General features: G+C 34.8%; 2 protein-coding genes across 4 annotated transcripts; both read left to right on the top strand.

The window, feature by feature from the left end:
• The first annotated feature begins 1,693 nt into the window (after window positions 1–1,693).
• Window positions 1,694–6,574, top strand: LOC129890162 (RING-H2 finger protein ATL20-like). Its single transcript, XM_055965714.1, has 3 exons — window positions 1,694–2,207; window positions 2,731–3,062; window positions 5,819–6,574. The coding sequence occupies exons 1-3, from the start codon at window positions 1,816–1,818 to the stop codon at window positions 6,274–6,276; spliced, it is 1,182 nt and encodes a 393-aa protein (XP_055821689.1). The 5' UTR covers window positions 1,694–1,815; the 3' UTR covers window positions 6,277–6,574.
• Window positions 6,575–7,802: 1,228 nt separating this feature from the next.
• LOC129890161 (mitochondrial inner membrane protein OXA1-like) lies at window positions 7,803–21,011 on the top strand. 3 transcript variants are annotated; one of them, XM_055965712.1, is made up of 11 exons: window positions 7,803–7,921; window positions 8,429–8,935; window positions 9,647–9,737; window positions 13,754–13,801; window positions 14,214–14,272; window positions 17,853–17,928; window positions 18,025–18,156; window positions 19,025–19,132; window positions 20,158–20,212; window positions 20,361–20,707; window positions 20,748–21,011. In XM_055965712.1, the coding sequence occupies exons 2-10, from the start codon at window positions 8,445–8,447 to the stop codon at window positions 20,657–20,659; spliced, it is 1,359 nt and encodes a 452-aa protein (XP_055821687.1). In that variant the 5' UTR covers window positions 7,803–7,921; window positions 8,429–8,444; the 3' UTR covers window positions 20,660–20,707; window positions 20,748–21,011. The 3 variants fall into 3 exon arrangements, with proteins under 3 accessions (XP_055821687.1, XP_055821686.1, XP_055821688.1); XM_055965711.1 differs by having other exon boundaries at window positions 20,361–21,011; XM_055965713.1 differs by lacking the exon at window positions 20,748–21,011 and having other exon boundaries at window positions 20,158–20,216; window positions 20,361–20,593.
• The last annotated feature ends 496 nt before the right edge of the window (window positions 21,012–21,507 follow it).

The following is a 21,507-nucleotide window of genomic DNA, read 5'->3' as shown; positions in this document are numbered from 1 at the left end:
TGGACAAATACAAATTGCGACTTAGTCTCAATAGTTGCTTAGTTACGTATAATTTAGGATGGTCAGTCAAACACTCTTCATTATGATCAAACAACGTAATTCTCTAAAATAAAAAGGCGTTTTTTATAAGGCTATCGCAATTACTAATAATGATAATTAATTTAATACAAATATCGAATATGGATTAAAAAAAATTCCTCTTTAATTTTGTAATTTTCTTAAAAGAAATTAAAATGCTTAGACCATGATAGTTGCGGTCCTTCCAAGTTACATTAATTGAGTTTCATATTTTCCATTTCCCCCAATATAGAAATTATGTCACTTATAATTATGGAATGCACTAATTTTTTATTCAATATAAAGACTACCATGCAATTTATTCAAACACCTACACTATATGTATTTTATCAGCCATCATCATCCTTGATGATATGTGAAAGTTGAATGATTAATTATTAAAAGTAGAAGACTTTTTAATAAAGATGGAATCAGAATCTAAAATTTATAAATTCAAGTATTTATAAGTTAATAGATTCTAAACAAAATAATTTATATATATTTGATAAAATTTTTAAAATATAATTAAACTAAAATAATTGAATTCAATTGAACTCATAACTTGAGATGATTTTATTTTTTGATCCACTAAATATAATTAATAAAACAAGATGGCTATGGTTTAATATTCTATTGTTGATCCCCGTGCATGACGCGGCACCTAATTCAATTTGTCTTTTACCTAAACACTTTTAAATCAATATTTTAGAAAAAATAAATATTTTTAATTAATCTTAGAAAATGACTATAAATAAAGTAACAAACGTGTACGTAATATTTTTAAAATTATAGAAATGATATACTTTATTTATCGTAAATTTATTCGTGTCACTATATAACGAGCATAATTAACTTCAAAAATGTTCTCTTTTATGAAAGAAAACAAAGAAAAAAGAACAACAAATTAATTGTTGAATTTGAAAAGTAATTTTTTTTCTACATAATTACTATGTGGAAAAGGTTAAGAAATCATTAAAATACCATTTTGAAATATAGCCTTTTAAACACAAACTAAATCAGTATGAAAATAGTAGTGCACATATATTACATTTTCTTTCCATTTCTCGTCTCATATCTGATATATCTTATTTGCATTTAAAATCCCACTAATATGAATTCACATCCTATCAAGAAAGCGCTTGTACCAACATATATTTATCGTCACCCAGACAGAAATTTGGAAAGCACAAAACATGTTAACTTGTGTCGATATCTTTTTTTTTTTTTTTTTTCATTAAATCTATATTAAAGTTCGACTAATTCAGATTTGCATCGCATTGGACCTCAAAAATGTTTTCTACCAAAAAATTTTCATACTCAAAATTCAAATTCAAAATCTCTAGCTAAGAAATAAGCAACCTCATTCACTACATTACATTTTTGGTGTGGTTTATGCCGATCATTCGAGCTACAATGTACTTTTTTTTCTTCTAGTATATTGTCTATATTTATTTATTTCAACTTCAAATTGGGTATAATAGTTCAAGTAAGTTTAATTTCCCGACATGAAATTTTTTAATGTAAATTTAAATTTAATTGAACTATAATATGAATATAAAAAACGCTTTGACTTCATATTTCAATGTTAGTAGAATCAGAAATTCATCCAGAAACTCCAAATACCCAATTAACTTATTTAAGACGTCACAAATTTCCCTTCAAAATTTCCACTTCTCACAATATTCAAATTCCCATATATTCAAACACCATTTCTAACCTCCACCAAGCTTCTTAATTTTCCAACTTTCTCTTAAGAAAATGAAAATTAGTGAGCTTAAGCTGATGATTAACATCATAATTTTCTTCTTCTTCTTCCATAATTTTTTTCCAGCTTCTTCTGTTGATGTCTGCAACCCAGCTTTATGCTCAGATATGGGTATCGGACCGGAAATCCGGTTTCCTTTCCGGCTAAAAGACCGGCAATCGGACCGGTGCGGGTACCCTGGTTTTGATCTTTCGTGCAATGAAAGAGGGCAAACAATCATAACACTCCCTTTTTCGGGTGATTTTTTAGTTACAGATATTGATTACTCTGCTCAGTCTATGATCCTTTATGATCCAGATTTCTGCCTTGTTAAACGACTCATCGATTTCAATCTCACAAATTCGAACTTCAGAGCTGCTCATCAACGAAATTACACAATCGTCAGGTAATTAAATACGAATCTAACTCATTTTGAAAATTGTAGTGTTCAACTGAAAATGCTAGTAAGCAGACTTACAAATTCTGCAGTAATCACGATTTGTGTCAATCGGAAATTCTCACAAAGCAGATGAATTTTCTATGTCCTTAAATCACGAAGCATATCCATTTACTTTAATCACTATCTATTTGGGGAGATCTGATTAGATAAGATATGATGCATCTGCAGCTTATTACTAGAGGTGGTGTTCTTATTAGTAATCTAATAGAGTCTTTGGCTGGGTGGATCTCCGATTAATATATTCACGTAGTTGATTTTGAGTTTCTGACTATCATCTATGTTTATTGTGTTTAAGTGCCTATCCCTTGTTGTTAATGTTACGATCCTTGTTTACATGCTCTGCACTACTTTACTATTAGCCGGCAGGTTTGTCTTTTTCTTTTAATTACTATTTTGATTTGCTTGAGTCCAGGTCTTTTAGAACCAGTTTCTCAGATACTGATTTTGAATTTGCGCTCTGTTTTTATAGGTGTACTTCGGATGACTGGTTACGTTACCCAAATTATCAGGTAGCGATTCCGTTGTATTGCCGGGGAATTACGAGCAGAAATCAGGCGATTTTGGCGATGCCGCCGAGTATGTATGAGAAAGAAAAACCAATTGGTTGTAAATTGATTAATTCTAGAGTTTCAGTTCCTCTGCAATTGGAAGATTCTCAGTTTTGGTCTCCAATGGAAGGTCTTGTGTTAACTTGGAGAGAACCGAACTGCAGGATTTGTGAGAATCAAGGGAAACTTTGTGGGTTTAAGAGTGATACTGGATCTGATATCGCTTGTTCAAATCAGCCTCCTCCTTCTAAAGGTATGTTCTTCAATACTTTCTCTCTATTATATCTCTTATATCTCCTTTGATTGATGGAATAAGGGTAATAATCTCAAAATATTTATGAAATTGTAGGCATTGTACTGTATTAGAATGTATGCACGTTGTGATTTGTGATCATCAAGTTTCTGTTAGACTAGTTATAATAATCCAAGTTAATGTGCAACTCGATTATTTTATCAATTACCATTTACCTATTAGATTATATATCCACCTTGAGTATTTAATACCAAACCAATTAATTAATCAGCTAAAAATTAAAGTGAGAATACATATCATTTAACCAAGGATAGATGTGTATATGATTGACATATTCCTTGCATTCATCAGTTTAATTTAAATATCGAATCCATGTAGATTTTTATCACAGTTAACTTTCAGTAGCATAAATATTCCATCGTGTCTTAAGCTTCATTCGATACACGTCTGCATCTCACCTATTTATTAATTTGATATAAATATTAAGTGAAACATAATTTTTATCATTTAGCTTTCACTAGCTTTGGTGTATGAATGGGATGACTTTGCACGTTAAGAAGTCGTTTGATATACTATATAAAAATAGTATTAGAGTATAATATATTAGTTATGTAGATATTATTTCTTATACTTGATTCGAAAAGATACTTTTATTTGATATGTATAAGAAGAAAGGTTTAAAGGGGTATGCCAAAAGTTTTCAAAAAAAAAAAAAAGGAAATTAGATTTTCTTTTAACAAAAGGTCTTTCCAAAATTTTCAACTTGATTCTTGGTGGGGTTGTTGAACTTATAGATGTTAGTATGTCATTTGTGAAGTGTCTTATCAGTAGTGTTGCATAGTCCATGTGCATCCATGTTACATCATCTAAACTATTTTATAGTTGATATAAGAAATTGGTAATTTTGTTCTGGGGTCAAATAATTATAGCTCCACTTAATGAAGTTGAAAGTTGCTTTTGATTATTTATTGATCAAGATCAAGTCGTGTTTCATTTTTCTTATATAAATAATGGAAATTAGTATTTCTAGTCCCTCACAAATTGATGATTTTTAGTTTTAAGCCTTGCGATTTCTGATCAAATATATTTAACCCTCAATTAGTTGATGTGTACTCTTGATTCCTCTGACTATGAATCTCCATAATTTAATGATTTTGTAAGTGCTAAATCATCTCCCTATTGAGGTTTCATTGTTAAATTTGTACTACTACTCATATTTGAGAATAATATAATTAAAAAATAGTCTAAAAGCCCTTTTGGATGGGTTTTAAAAAAATAATTTTTATGTATGAAGTGCTTTTAGAATTTTGAAGTGCTGAAAGTTATTTTTATAAATAAGCAGTTGAGTGTTTGGATAAAAGTGTTTATGCCGAAGAAATGAGGAAAATAATGTGAATTTTAGGGTTAAAAGAATAAAAAGGGTAGTTTGGGAATTTAATTAAAATATAAGGGATATAAAAGTAATTTTCATGATCAAAGAAAATGGCTTTAATCACTTAGAAAAAAAAGAAGATAAGAATCCTAACTTTTCATTTTTTGGCTGACTTTAAGAACTTTATGGCTTAAAGTTAACATTAGGCAAACACCACAATAAGCTAAAAATGGCTTATAAGTTGGTTTCCAAACGGACTCTAAATATCACACTTTTCATACATTAAGGAACTAAAAGCATATATTATTTAACTGAAGATTATAAGATATGCTTAATCAACTAATTTAATGACCACAATTACAATGCATCAATAATCTAGAGGCCAAAAATATAATTATCCCAAGTAATAAATAAAACGAAAAAAAATCATAATTGCAGAAAGCACCCAACTATTTGAGAGTAAGTTATTGGGCAACTTTACTTCTTTCCTTTTTTGGGTTTAATATAGACAAGTCGAAAGTATAATAAAATTGAAGGTTGATTTTTCATAATTGTATTAATAGTTATTATTTCAATAAGTCACTTTTTTTTTTAATTTTAATTATTATCAACAAAGAAAGTGACTTTCTGCAAATGATAATTATTAATTGAATAATTATTTTTAAAATATCAATTTTGAAATTGATAAAATTAATGGAAAGTATTTAGATCCAAAGTATATATAGTAGTAAAATTTTGACTTTATCTGCAAAATTCAAAAACGTAATGCCTATCAAATTTGTCACATTATTAACACATAGTGCAAGAATATGAGGCTCTGATTTCACAAAGTTGTTTAATTTTTGGCCATATATGCCCACCGCCCATGATCAAAGCTACCGTGCCACGTTATAGAGAGCTAACAGCTAAAGAGTTGGTAGGAAAAAAAAAACAATTACTACCCTTTCAAGTATAGACGTTTGATTTAATTATATAAAACTTTATGTTGACAAAAGGAAAATTACGATCTCAATTTGTCAAATTTGAAATTTTGAAAGAATAAATCAAATTTCATGGGTGCATGTTACTTCCAACAAATAATTCCACGAGTAAGTCAGTTAGGTAGATGAAAGAAAATCACTAGATTTTTTTTTTAAAAAAAATTACTAAAATTTTTAAGTAGGATCTCTCGTGATTTTATCTCCACTTCATTGAACTTTTGCTACTTCCTTGAATGTTACAATTGTGAATTTTCTACTACTAGTAGATTTCTTTCATTTAATGGCCACATCAAATAATGTCTTAGAAATACATGAATCATATAACTAATTGTACGTTTGTAACTAGTTTGAAATTAAGTTTGATTTAGGTAATTAATTGAGTATGTTGGTATTATTTTGTGCAGGACTTCCCAGGGGAGCCAAATATGGCATTATAATTGGAGTTGGAGTACCAGGTTTTGTATGTTTAATAGGAATAATAAGCTTTGCATTTGGTAAACTTAAAGTTTACACTCTTCGTCGCGATTTGAATTCTAATCTCCCAACAACCATTAATCTACAATCGGCAATCGCCATGAGAGGTCTTAATAGAGCAATCATCGATTCATATCCCAAAACTGTGCTTGGGGAGAGCAAACGTCTCCCCAATCCCAACAATGGCACTTGTCCGATATGTCTATCGGACTACATGCCTAAAGAAACATTAAGAACCATACCAGAATGCAACCATTATTTTCATGCTGAATGCATTGATGAATGGCTTAAGTTAAATGCTACTTGCCCCTTATGTCGAAATACACCAGATGGTTCGTTACATCCTTGCTCATCATCAACTTCATTGGTCTCGTCGTCTTCCCCATAGGCCTCAACGACATAAAAAGGACTATTTTGTTATGATTTTAATGTCTTTCGTAGGGAAATTATTCTTAGTTGTATATAGGTTGTGAGCTCAAGTTACTGTAAATGGAAAGAAAATAAAAGGGTATAGTATAGAATTCTTTTTGGCATTTTTTTTTGTTTAGAAAGGAAATGAGAGGAACAATTATGTTTTTTTTAAAGGTATTAGTACATAGCAATGAATGATTTTGCTCTTTGCAAACAAGCTACACATGTTGCACCTTCCCTTCCCCCTCTTATTATTCTGATCTATTCGAGTGTTGATGGACAAAGTTATTCATATTTGTGTTTGTGAAAAACAAATATTTTTGTTGCTATTATCCTAATTGTGTATCAAAGATGGTTGTGACTGGCAATGACATAACTAGAATTTTGATTAAGAGGGTTTAAATATATGAAAAAGTAAACACACAAAAAAAGTGGAGAGAATTTAACACCTACTATATATATATATATATATATTTAATGTAAATATTTTGTCATGGGGCACCTAACTAGCTCCACCCCTGGTGGTTGGACTCCTTTAATCATTTAGCAACCGCGTTTATAAAATGACATCACGATTGGACATACATACTCATATTTACTGACACAAAATCCAAATGAACTCAATAACTTGTACTTAGATTTTATATTTTAAAAAATAAAATTATTAAATGTAGATAAATATGTGATTATGAACACAATAACTAAATTAACAATGTGTTCGGGGGCAAATTCAACTTCAAAAATTGATTCTGCCTTTGTTAGTTAAAATGGACCCTTTAAACAAATTAATTACCACCACATATCCATCCTAAAATAACTCCTTCAAGTACTCATTCGGCCCAGACTAATTACTCCTGTAACCTCTTTAATTGTTTTTAAATTCGCGCGCTGACGTCAACAACATGATATCGATAGGGTATCAATATACCGATAGAGTATCACAAGGGATTAAACTCGATCCTATATGATACCGATATGATATCTACATACCGACGAAGTATCACAAAAAATATATTTACTAATTAGTTTAATAAATAAGATTGTGATTTTAATAATTTTCTCTTAATTGTTTTATTTTTATTTTCTTAACAAAAGAGTCCAATTCTACACGTTACCGATAAGGTGTCAATATATTATTACTGTATCATTGAGGATTTTAAATGTGCCTCATTAAGAATTTTTAATATCATGATAATATATGAATATACCGTGATAGTATTATTCATATAATGTCGAATGACTTAGGAAAACCTTTATGATATCATCACACTATTTATCTGTAATTATTTTACTTTAATAGAGTATGCACTTAATTTTCCCTATTATCAACAATTTGGGCCACCTCTATAGAGTCCAATCCAACTTCCACTGGCCCAAAAGCCAGCTGCAAATATCTGAGAAGAATATGCTTAAAATTAAAAAAACACCGCAAGGAAAGGTCAAAAATACCCTCAAAATGGCAACAAAACTCCTCGGAGCCCCGATACCTAAACGGGTCAACCCACCAAAAAAACCCTGTCTGAAACAAAGAAAATGATCTGTACATTTCACTCCTCTTACTTTTTGTTCTTCATAAAACCCTGTAAATCCTTCTTTCTTCGCTCTTGCAATCACATATAGCTGTAAGTTTTCAACTCTTAAACTTCTTATTCATCCATTTTCCGAACCACAAATCACAATAATTGGGATCTGAGTTTTGATTCTTTTCAAATTTTGCTTCTTTTTGTGCATTTTGTTGTGTAAATGACTCTAAAATGTTAATCTTTAGGATGTATTGTTTCTCTGTATTAGGTTTTTATGAATGATTTTAAAAGTGTCATCTTTAGGATGTGAATTTTTTTGTGTGAATGAGTATAAAGTTATCATCTTGGAGTTCAAAATATGAAAAAGTAAACGCACAAACACACAAATAAGTCAAACGGGGTCAACAATTTTCGGGCGAAGGGGTTTTGGATGAATCCCTTTGGCCCTAACTGGCTCCGCTCATGTTTATGATTTGTGTTTCTGTATTTTGCTGTGTGTGTGACTTTAAAGGTTTCATCTTTATGATGCATATGTTGTGTATATACTGTAAAGATTGCCCATGTATGATGTGGGGTGCTAATGTTTGCTGCTGAATCTGCTTATAGGAAGCAAATTTAAAGAATGGCTTATAGGCGTAGTGTAGCAACACGAGCGAAGCTTCTTTATCAGCAACAGAGATTTACTCCTCCATTTTCTTATTTTCATAAGGCTGATGATGATCGTAAGAGCTTCCCTGAACCCAGTTTTGAATATTCAAGAATTCCCAATTTTTCCCAATCCCATTGGGTGGGAAGTGCAAGTGGAGTTAACAGCTTCATTGGCTCAAGAAACCCATATCAAGACAGGAGGTTTTGTGCTTCAGGACTTATGATTCCGATGCGTTATGGTTCCTCTTTGACCAGGAATATGTCAACTGATATTGGTGGTGGAGCAGATAAAATTGATTACATGACTGATGTTGCCGAAGTACTTGCTGATAAGGCTGTGGAAGCTGTAGTTTCTCAAGCTCCAGCTGTGAACGAGGTGGCAATTGCTGCTGCTGATTGTTATTTGCCGGTGAAGGCATTGATGTATTTGATGGATTACGTTCATATATTTACTGGGTTTGAATGGTAAGAGTAACTGTTATTGCCTCTAATTTTTTCTGTTATCCCGTCATGGTGTCCTTTTACAGTTCGTTTGGATTGGTTAAGTAGGAAAGAGAAATGTCGGATATAGTTATTCACCACTTGATTATATTTAGGTGAGAAAGAGAGTGATAACTGGATACATAAACAAGTCAATGCACTCTCGGTTTGTGGCCGGAAGGGGTACAAGAAGCATGATTTTATCTCTTTTGTTATTCCCAAAGTCCTTTTATTAAAAAAAATATACTTTTTTTAAACTGAAAGATTTCATAGAACCTTAAGATGTAGAGGTTTAAGTTGAGGTTATCATTGCAATTGGAGCATCTCACTTGTATTCAATTTGGCTTGCAGAGTTTGTTCTTTTATACTCTGCATAAACTTAGTTGGGCACCAAAACTGCAGATCTATTTCATTTGAAATACTTGAACTTGCTTGGACTTAATGTTGGTAGTAGTTCTTGTTTGAGAGATATGTTTGGAAGTTTGAGATTTTACATTTTAGCTGAAATACTTTTGAACCTTAGGTCCTTAAGAGTTACTCTCTCCCTCTCTCACTCATTCTCTCCGCATCCTCTCGCACCACATTGCCTTGTAATTTTTGTTTGAAGAAGTTAAAATTAAGTCATCGTGCTTTGTTAGTTATTAAGTGACAACTCTTATGTCTTGACTTCATCTTGAAAATTTTGATGTTGTACAGGTGGGGATCCATAGTTGCTACAAGTATTATTATTCGGTTGTTTACTCTTCCATTTATGATTAATCAGCTTAAGGCTACCTCAAAACTTACGGTAAGTTTCTGTAGTGCATTTTAACTTTGCTACATATCTCAGTTTGTTTATATGATAACATGTTAAAGCAGTTGGTGAAATAACTATACTAGAATACATATGATCTTACTTTTCCTAAAAGAAAAAGGTAAAGGTTCTGTAGAATCTTATGCCCACATAGGACCTCCTTTATATGCACAAAACTTAATGAAGGAAACTGAGAAGGGAATTCAGAAGTTCAAGTATGTCACATATATGAGTTAAAAATGTTGCTGAGCAACAAAAAATTGTCCAATTGGTTTTCCTACATAACTTTTATTGGGGCTGAAGGAACTTATAAAATTCTAACTTCACGCCAAGTTCATTTGTTAGCTACCCCTATCCTGGCGCCTGTTTCAAGTCATTTCTTGGTCTTTTGCACTCCTATATTTAAACCATAAGCAATTAAGATAAATCCCATTGCTCGTAAATTGAAGTATCTGCTATAATGAACCATAGTGTCATATGTAACAGTATCCTTGGGCTGGAAATACCCATTTTGGTTGTAACCTGAAAAATGAAGAAGTGGGGGAATAGTGTAATAACGCTAAGTAGTTTTCTTTGAGAACATAGTAACATTAGATAATCATGTCAAACTAGTTTCTATATTCTGGAAGAAGTCCTTTGCTGTCATTAATTTGTATATATACTTTTTTTTTTTAAACTGGTAATGTATACAAACTGTCTTTTCAAGTATTAGATTTTCTTTTTGTCACCATGTAAATGACAACACCAGATCACAATGTTTTTAGAAGCGAAAAGCGCAAAAAAACAACGTCCATGAGGCTTGAAGCGATAAGTATGAAGTGGACTGTACGGTTGTTTGAGATGAAGCACTCAGTTTTTGGAAAATTATTTAATATTGTAATCATCAAAATACTACTACCTCCATTTCACTTTGTTTGTCGTAGTTTGACTTGGTACAAATTTCAATAGAGAAAGGAAGACTTTTGAAACTTGTGATCTTAAATACATTAATAGCATACCCTCGTAGAGGTTGTTTCTGATAAATCCTTGGCTCAAGTAAAGCATATCCAAATCAGTAAGAAAAGGAAATACAAAAGTGAAGAAACATATAGAAAATAATAGAGAAAGAACAGTTTCAACAACTTGTGATCTTAAATTCGGAATACAATTTGTGTGGCTATAAATTTTTTAAAACACTTATGGTTGTAAACATGTTATAACATTGGTGTGGCTACAAAAACTTCTCATTAGGAGATATAAGAACGTGCCACTCTTTTTGGAACAAACAAATAAGGAAATTGTCAAACAATGTGGAAAGGAGGGATTAACTAATTTCAGTATCCAATACACAATAATGTCGATATCAACCCAATTCCTCACACATGAGATTCAAAAAACCAACAACTTCTTGCTAAATCACTTTGCACATCATTGTTTGAACAGAACACTTTTCTAATATTGCATGGCTCACCAATGAAGAGATAAACCTTTGCTTCACATCATTAAAGAGACAAAGCTATGCCTTCTCCTGGTACAAGTCGGAAATGCACTGTACCTGAATTGTTCGATACACCTACTTGCTCAAGTTTGACTTTAAAATCCAGATTTTATCTTCTTGGAGCTGTATGAATCTCATAATAACAGCACTCGTGCTCAACAATATCACTTTTTATCTTTTAGTTGGTACTTGTCCAATAACTGGAAAGTATTTAATTTGAAGTCAACTGGTTCTGTTCAATGTTGCGCTTTCTACAAAATGGAAGTATGTCTTTGCGAAGTCTAGGAGACTAGGCAGGGTATGCTGCTATCTAGTTTAGCATAATGCAAAAGCTATATTTCCTTCTTTTGGATCTTAGTTTGTTGACTTTGTGACATAATAAAGCGAAAGGGAATTTTAGAAAAAATGTAGGCAATGCATCTACGTTTCTACTTTTTTTTAATAAGTCAACAAAATTTATTAATGACACCAAGACAGTTAACATTCACACTGGATGTGCTTGAAACTTTTTGAATTTTTATATTCGAAAGAGTTCCTCGTAGGCAGGATATTTTCTACTCCTAAAGTTTGGTACCTAAAGTACATGGAATGTGGTGTCAAGCTTCTTGTTTTAACTGTAGCTATTGTAAACTGAGGTGGATGTAGAATTTGAGATTTATGGGTTGAGATTCGTAATTCTACCACCTCAAACAAATTTACTGGATTCAGAATCTATTGTTGGTACATATTTAGTGGATTTTTAATACATATGCATAGCCTAAGACAAACCTATGGGTTCAGATGAACCCATAGCTTGTTCATTGGATTCGCCTCTGATTGTAAGTTAAGTGATAAAGCTGCAGTAGCTTCGAGGATACCCGGATGGAAACTCTCTATTAGAAAAATAACTTCCCAAAAAATCATGGTCAGTACTCTACCACTCTTGCTCTTGTTGTGGGAATTTGAGAACTAGCTGAGAAGGATGTGCTACTTACTATATTCAATGTGATCTTAGTTCTTTGACACTTCATGTTACAGACCATATTGTCTTTCATTTTTTCGTAATATGCGCTGCTCTTGTCTTCAGTCTTGTGCGAGATGTAAGCTTGGTGGTGCAAGTATCCGGATAGTGGTTATGTTTTACCTGATTCTAAAATTACAGCGAGCAATCATATTAGGTGAAGCCAAATTCTTTTTTTAGGGTCGAGAAATCTGTGTAGGGCCAACCCTTAGTACCAACCGCAGCCTTTTAAACTCGGGAATAATGGGCCCACCCCTCTACCCTTCTCCATTTAAATACCAGGCTTGGGGCCTGAACCTGTGAACTAAGTCACAAGTCCCCAACCTATGCCTCTTGACCTAAGGCTTGGGTCATCAAGTGAAGCTAAAACTAGTTACTCATTATTTCATTGGCCAAGCTTCTTGTTCATTAGAAGCCATAAAGTTCACTCTGTGTTGTTAAAGGTGTGCCTGAGTCCTGAAGTTAGGTACATCACAGTTTTGTCATGCTTAGGTGACAGTTCAATGGTGCACTAACCCATGTGTCCATGGTTTCTGAAGAGAGCAACAATAATATAGCTGAAAAAGTGATATATTGTGTTATGCATGTATGTTATTGATTTTGGAATTAGGAATAGGAAATTAGAAATCGACATGTAATTGAGTCTCAATAAAATAGTAAAAGTGCATTTTTTCACATCTGGATCAAACATTTAGAATAGTTTCTTAAACTTGATTGACATAACTTTTATTTTGTGTGTTTTAATTCAGGGTTTTCCAATCAATTTTTTTTTCTGTGATTTTTCTATTTTTTTTTTATAGTTGTTGTTTTGTATTGCATATATATCTTTGTTCTTCATTTGTGTCTTTCTTTTTAAAAAAATGCTTGTTTCAATTCCTTTTGCGCTTAAAGCCGCCAGATCATGCAACCCTTGATATGTTACGATTTTGACAAGCTGATTTCACTGAGTTTGAATCAGTTCAGGCCAAGTCTTCTTTGCGAAAAATAATTTTTCCCTCTAACTTCAGGAAATTTGAAAGTGATGTTCCAACATTTAGTATGCAATTTATACAGCAGGCAGGTTTTGTTCCTTTGTGATGTTACTAAGTGATCTTCTTTTGTGATTCTTTGAATTAATGGGAAAAACTTTAAACTTGCAATAATCAAAGGAAGGTTTAATACATCTTTTTGGCTCCAAATGTTATTCTTTATTCTTTTCTTTCTTTCAAGAGTTGTGCTTGATGGCTGATTCTTATTTCCTTGTTGACTTCTCTATTCATTTCATTTGTGGAGATTGTTCAAATCCGATAAGATATGTTTACCTTTACCAAAGCAAGCTCCTCTGAATTACTATGCAGTTTGTGAAAATGTTAAACTAGCTCTACACTCATTAGAATTCATTGCATGCTAATATTTGGTCTACTTACACAGTACTACGAAAGAAATATACATGAAACTACTGGTAGTTTTCCTTCTAAAGTCTGTGCTCCACTTTGTCCTGGTTTTCGTTTCATTCACTGATTCTCCATTTCTTAACTTGCATGTTTTGTGCAGCTTCTGAGACCTAAGTTGGAAGAGATTAAAGATGATATGCAAAATAAGGTAGGTTGATACTAGTCTCCTCTCATTTTCATTCCTGTTTGATTGAGCTAGCCAATCACTAAGTTTCTTTACCTGTCATGTAGGTCATAGTAATGATATCTGAAGCATTATTATTTATGTGATCCAGTCACTGAGTATTCAATGCTTCTTTGAAATTCATTGATGATTACACTTAGTGTTTGTGTTCTGTTACACGATTCTTGGACTCTAAAACCCTCCCTAGTATCATCTCTAACTAAGTAATCCATGCACAGACATGTCCACACTCACTTGGCTTCTCTACTGTCAGAGTTTTTGCCTCAAATTAGAAACAACTCACGTGTTTCCTTCCCTTCTGGAGGCAAGAAATTATGTGGTTATATTTTTACCTATCAAAAGTTTTAGTTGCCTTACCTTTGTTACTTTTTAACAGGGTATGGCGCCAGCGGCAGTTGCTGATGGTCAAGAAAGAATGCAAGAATTAATGAGCCAGTAAGCAACTTTCCATTGTTGATCTAATGAACTTCCGTATGCCCTGTTTTGGAGAAAAATTCTTGAAGAACTTAACTAGCTTCTCATATGAAAGCCTTGTGTATATAATTACCCCGTGCCTCTCCTTCTCAGAAAACAATTACCCCGCACCCTCTACTGGTTGGAGGATAGAGGTACCTGGTGGAATAGTTAGGATTCCCAAGAGCAGGCCTGGACATCTGCCATTATTAGAAAAGTTAACTAGCTTCTCATATAGATAACTTCACCAGTTATTTCCTTTTCTTTTAATGTTATATTTTTTCTTTTCTCTAGCCAGTCTCTATCTACTTTGAGCTGCATATCTACCCATTGTCATTCCCTTGCTTAAGTATTGAACTTCTCATCACTTGCATCTGATTTGCCTAACAACTATAATCCTGAATCTCCTCTTACTCTCACATTATCCGTCAGCAGCAGTTCAGTTGAACTTCAAAATATTAGTCTTATTAACTGGTGAGTGTTTGAATGCAAATATTATTTCTGTAGATTATGCAATTTTCTTTCAATTGGATGGAAATGATGCTTCCACGTCCTACCCTTCGGGGTGGCCCAGTGGTTTGGGCTTGGGACTTCCATGTTGGAGGTCTCAAGTTCGAAACCCCTTGCCAGCGAAAGCAAGGGGTTTGCTTTCTTGGTCGAGCTCGTCGCACCGGGCTTGCCTAGTGCAGGTTACCTCTCCTGTGTAGTTTGCAGGCTATTGCATAAGAGCGGGGTTTTTACCCTATGCACACCCAAAGGGTAGCGGCTGCGGGTTTCCCTTGTCATAAAAAAAATAATGCCTCCACGACCTCATGCAACAACAACAACAACAACCCAGTGAAATCCCACAACATGGGGTCTGGGGAGGGTAGAATGTACGCAGACCTTACTCCTACCAATGTAGGACGGCTGTTTCCTAGAGACCCTCGGCTCAGTAAAAGCATAAATGCATAAATGCATTAGAATAGGAAATTAAAAGCTTTATGAGAAAAACAACAAACAAATAACGAATAGATAACAAATAAATACAAATAAATAAATACAAATAACAAATAACGATTAAATAAATAATGATAGCGTCACAGGTTCAATAGAGTAATCAAAGCATAGAAAGTAATAAATAATAACATAAATAACATAAATCAGAATTCACAGCGCAAGAGATCGTAATGCACTACTACGCCTATGAATAGAGAAGAAAAACAAGACTATGAACTAGCATTCTATCCTAATGTGGGTCCTCCACACCCTCCTATCTAAGGTCATGTCCTCCGTAAGCTGTAACTGTGCCATGTCCTGTCTAATCACCTCTCCCCAATACTTTTTCGGCCTACCCCTACCTCTTCTGTAACCATCCATGGCCAGCCTCTCACACCTCCGCACTGGGGCATCTGTGTCTCTCCTCTTCACATGTCCATACCATCTCAGTCGCATTTCCCGCATCTTGTCTTCCACCGAGGCCACTCCTACCTTGTCCCGAATAGCCTTATTTCTAATCCTGTCGCTCCTGGTGTGCCCACACATCCATCTCAGCATTCTCATCTTAGCAACTTTCATCTTTTGAATGTGAGAAGTCTTAACTGGCCAACACTCCGCCCCATACAGCATAGCCGGTCTAACCACCACTTTATAGAACTTGCCCTTAAGTTTTGGTGGCACATTCTTGTCACACAGCACTCCGGAAGCGAGCCTCCATTTCATCCACCCTACCCCAATACGATGTTTGACATCATCGTCAATCTCCCCGCTGCCTTGCATGATAGACCCAAGATACTTGCAACTACTTCTCTTTTGGATGGCCTGAGCACCAAGCCTAACTTCAACGCCAACCTCCTGAGGTGTCTCACTGAACTTGCACTCTAAGTACTCTGTCTTTGTCCTACTCAACTTAAACCCTTTAGACTCCAAGGTATGTCTCCAATCCTCCAGTTTAGCGTTAACTCCGCGGCGAGTCTCATCGATCAGGACTATGTCATCCGCGAAAAGCATACACCATGGCACCGCATCTTGAATTTGTCGCGTCAATCCATCTATCACTAAGGCAAATAAAAAAGGACTAAGAGCCGATCCTTGATGCAGCCCCATCACCACTGGAAAGTGCTCTGAGTCCCCTCCTACTGTCCTTACCCTAGTTTTGGCTCCCTCGTACATGTCCTTGATCACCCTAATGTATGCCACAGGTACACCTTTAGCCTCCAAACATGTCCATAGTATTTCTCTTGGGACTTTATTATAAGCCTTTTCTAGGTCGATGAATACCATATGCAAGTCCCTCTTCCTTTCCCTATGCTGCTCCACCAGTCTCCTCATAAGATGGATGGCTTCTGTAGTTGAGCGTCCCGGCATAAATCCAAACTGGTTCTCTGAAATAGACACGTCTCTCCTCACCCTCATCTCTACCACTCTTTCCCACAGTTTCATAGTATGGCTTAGTAGCTTAATACCTCTATAGTTGTTGCAACTCTGGATATCCCCTTTGTTTTTGTATAGAGGGATCATTACGCTCGACCTCCATTCTTCGGGCATCGTTGCCGTTTTAAAGATGACATTAAATAACCTAGTCAACCACTCCAAACCTACCGAGCTCGTGCTCTTCCAAAATTTCCCAGGAATCTCGTCAGGTCCGGTTGCTCTTCCCAGCGCATCCTACGAACGACACTCGTAACCTCCTCGACCTTAATACTCCTGCAATACCCAAAATCGCGACGCCTCCCTGTATGTTCTAAATCTCCCAACACAAAGTCTCTGTCCCCTTCCTCATTCAAGAGTTTATGGAAATAGGACTGCCATCTCTGTTTAATGAGGGTCTCGTCTACCAATACTTTTCCATGCTCGTCCTTAATGCACTTCACTTGGTCCACATCGCGTGCCCTTCTCTCCCGCGCCCTGGCTAACCTGAACAATTTTCTATCCCCACCTTTCTCTTCTAGTTCAGCATAAATTGAATGGGCATTCTGATGATACTTGTATATATGTCGTAAATCAACTATTTTAAATATGTTCTTTTTGAAAGACATCATTCCAATTAATGGTGAGCTTGGTCACCTTGACATAAGTAATTATCTCCTTTCTTGAAGCATTTCAATGTTAGTAGTACTTTTCTTAGCCTCACTTTGTAGTTAGCCTTTTCCTAGTCTCAGCTCAGTTGTGTTTTGCTTTGCTACTTTAGTTTCTGTCCAGCAGTTTCTCAATGTTATCAGGATGGTACTGATACTAGCGGAGAAATGATGATTAAACAGGTTGCTTTACTTAAGTATCAACCTATCTGATTGCATGTGGAAACTAAACTAAGCTATCTAGTCTTCAGCAATGCTGTTTCCACTAGCTTTTCAAAACATACATGGTGACATATCAGCATAACCTTCAACTTATTTTGCATGGTTTAGACCAAAGTCAATCTTCAAGTCAACAGTTCGATGGAATGCTTTTATTACCTGATGTACATATAAAATAGAAGTCGCTGCAGTCTCACATACTTCCAAAAAAATCCTTCGATAATGCTCTCGGTGAAATATTTGATATGATGAATGTCTTTATTAATAAATCAATGTCATGCTTGCAGATACGGAGTTACTCCATTCACTCCCTTAAAGGGACTACTAATACAAGGCCCGATCTTTGTCAGTTTTTTTATGGCTGTAAGATTATCCTATCGCTTTCTGTTTTGTTGGTTGCTTCCCATCCCCATATCTCTTGCATAATTAGACCCTTTATGGTATCTCTCTAAAATGCAGATTAGTCACATGGTGGACAATGTTCCTTCTCTCAAAACGGGTGGAGCATTTTGGTTTACTGATCTAACTACTCCAGATGCTATGTATATCCTTCCAGTTTTGACGGCTTTGACATTCTGGATAACGGTGGAGGTAAAGTTATTAGTTATCTCTGTATTAATTTTCTCTTTTTTTTCCGGCTTCATTAAATATTGTTTATCCTAGTGGAGTAATGGTCCAATGGATTATTATTCTGGATGACTGGCTATTGTTTGATGTTGTGTTGGATTCAATGGGAGAAGATATCTGATACTGTTAAAGAAGACCATAGGTAAAACAGTAACAAAAAATCATAGAACTGCAAAAATTTTGTTAATGCAACGATATGGCACTTGGGCCTAACTCAACCTCAAAAGCTAGCTTATGAGGGGAGGATTGCTCAAGTCCATATAAGCAGACCACCCGTCTATTCCCCAACCAATATGTGATTCTAACCCACTCTAATTCTCTAACACGCCCCTTCACGTCCAGGCCCAACTGGAGCGTAGACTGGGAGCCCATTCAAGGATGGACCTAGCTTTGATACCATGTAAAGACACTTGAGCCTAACTCAATCCCAAAAGCGAGTTCATGAGGGGAGGATTGCCCAAGTCCATATAAGCAAACCACCGGTCCTCTCCCAACCAATGTGGGACTCTAGTGCACTAACAGTAAACAAATATCGGTTGTTATCTTATAGAATCATTATAGATATTTTCAGATTGCACCAGAGCGGTAAAGAAAATAGCCAGGGAGAGAGAGAAAGACAGACAGTAAAGTATATAGAGCGAAAGGCTGACGGAATCAGCAGCTGTAAATATGCCATTATCACGTTAAAACTACTTGAAGATTTGGCGCTCATCTCCTTTTAGTTGATATCAAGTTCAATACTCTAGCCATCGTCAACAGCTGTCTGTCTTTCTTAACAGTACTTCAGAGCATATTATTCTGGTCAATTTTGTTGACTGGAGTTCTTTTGCAGTTGAATGCTCAAGAAGGATTGGAGGGAAATCCTGCTGGTAAAGTCATAAAAAATGTTTCACGGGGCTTTGCTGCGTTTACTATCCCACTTACTGCTAGTTTTCCTAAGGTGAGATATGCAACCAACTTGTTTATAATGGTTCATAGTTTATTTGTCCTTTTTATACATGATGACGAATCTACAAAATCTGTGTACCTAGAAGTTTATGATGTGCCTTTGTTGCCAACTTCCTTTCTGCTTTGTTTTGTAACCAAATTCTCTTTGAATTGCTGGATACATGAGTAGATTTACTTGCCTTCGATGCACAAGTTTGTTTTATACCTTCGATTTGTATGAAAGGTATGGTATATGGTGCATGGTATATATAGTTATTGATTTCAATATTGAAGAGGAGAAGTATCTCTATTTCTCTTTTTTATTTTTTAACCTGTTAAAAATTAAATTTTGATGTTCATATTTGATGGAATTTTAGATCTTTTGCTTAAGATGAATTAGGCTGTTTTGTGAAGGAAATCAAGATGAATAACTAAATTAATTCCTCTTTATTTTCTCAAGTTTCTTTGATGGCCTGCCAACTGTATGTTTGTCCACTTTCGGTCTTGAAACATACTAAGTGTTTTGTTTTCTTTTATCAATTTAAACATTTCATCTTTTCCTAAATTTTAATCTCACGTGGACTCTTATGTGTGATAAATTTCTTGCGCGTGTCAACTTCTCGTGATTATGTAATTTTGGTTTTAGTCTTTGAGCATGCAATCAGCATGTCAAAAATAGAGAACACCTTTTCTGCATGCCTGCACACGTCTGATATTGCTGGAACATGTAATCAAAGACATTGCCAGTGTGATTGGCCATATGTTGAGTGTTGCTACTAGTGTCTCACTGAATTTTCTTGAGGTTGTTAATAGGCATAGTTTTATCAAGAACGGATCATCCATCTTTTGCCACAAAAAAGTTCGGTGTAAGCTAGAATCTTGTACATTGTTTACATCTGTTACATCCATCTTTTGCCATGTTTGTTTAAGATTTCACATATGCAAACATGCTGTTCCATATATGGTATTTGTTTCATTGATCATAGTGATTTGTTTGTAAAACGAGACTTTTTAATACGTGACATTGAATCGTTGCAGGCAATTTTCTGTTACTGGATAACCTCAAATCTTTTTTCACTCTCCTACGGTTTGGGTTAGTATGTAACACCACTCATTACTGCTGACATATTCATCTGCTCATTTCAATCTTCGCGTTTCGCGAATGGAAATTTGGAATTCGTGAAGGTGAAAGTAAATGCTCTCTCTCTATAACATGTCTCATTTTTCATCTTGTGTGTCAGTGATAAAAAATCATGCGGTCAAGAAGGCACTGGGTGTTCCTATAATACCTGTCAGTCGTCCAACAGAACAAAAACCAGCGCTCCCATTTTTTGAAACACTCAAGAAATATGCAGCAGCACAACAGCACATAGCAGCAAAGCAGCACGCTGCAGCATCACAGCAACCGGCTTTATCATCGCCTCCTGTAGACGAATCAAGACCCACGAGTCAACGAGTATCCGCATCATCGGTTCTTAGTCAAAGGATCAGAAGTTTGGAGAAAGAAGTGAAAGGAAGAAAGAAGAACAAGAAGAGGTAAAAGCTCGAATACAAGTTATAGGTTATCACTAGTGCATACATATACACAGTTAAAGCCTGTATTTGTTGAAATAATCGGGGCAGAGAAGCTCAAATGATTTTTGGCAATTTTGCGCGTTTGCACCCTCGAGAGTTTTGGCAGTAGGCAAGATTTCGTGTCGTTTCAGAGTATTTCCAGGACCTTAATATCTTTGTTTCTCCTCATTAGACATAATTAGAGAAAGATTATCCCTTTAGATATCTTGTAATGTTATGCCTTATTTCTGTAATTGGCAAAGATCTCCAATGATACATACAATTGTGATGCAAAATGAATACTCTAATGCTAATGTTGCTTTTTTGGCTGTTCATTCCTTTCCAGGCTGTCTTGATTTCCCGTTTTAGTTGTTTTGTATCTTGCTAGTGTACTGTTATATTTGTCATGCAAAAATGCTTCGGTTTCCTTTTGAGCTGAAGGCCTATCGAAAACAAAGGGTAGATGTAAGGTTTGTGTACAACCTACTTTCTTCGAATCTCTTGTAGAATTACACTGAATATGTTGTCGTCGTTATTTCTCGTAGAGGAAAGAGATGCTTCAGTAATGAAACATAAAAGGATGATTGTACTTCAACAATCAATGCATTCTTATGTTTTCCAGCTGAAAAGTGTTAGAATGGTAATCAGGATTCAAATTGTTCATGTTGGGAGGCCAAGAAAGAAGGGCTAGAAAGGTCACAAGTGAGGAAGTTGTACTCCTTCCGTTCACTTTTACTTATTCACTATAGGAGAAATATATTTTTGTTTTTACTTGTCACTTTTAGCATATCGAAACAAAAACATTTTTTTTCTTGTTTTACCCTCAATTTTAAT

The sequence above is a fragment of the Solanum dulcamara genome, chromosome 5 (assembly GCF_947179165.1).
Source record: "Solanum dulcamara chromosome 5, daSolDulc1.2, whole genome shotgun sequence".
NCBI classification, from domain to species: domain Eukaryota; kingdom Viridiplantae; phylum Streptophyta; class Magnoliopsida; order Solanales; family Solanaceae; genus Solanum; species Solanum dulcamara.
The sequence above is the reverse complement of the archived record's forward strand: the minus strand, read 5'-3'. Positions and strand labels throughout refer to the sequence as shown.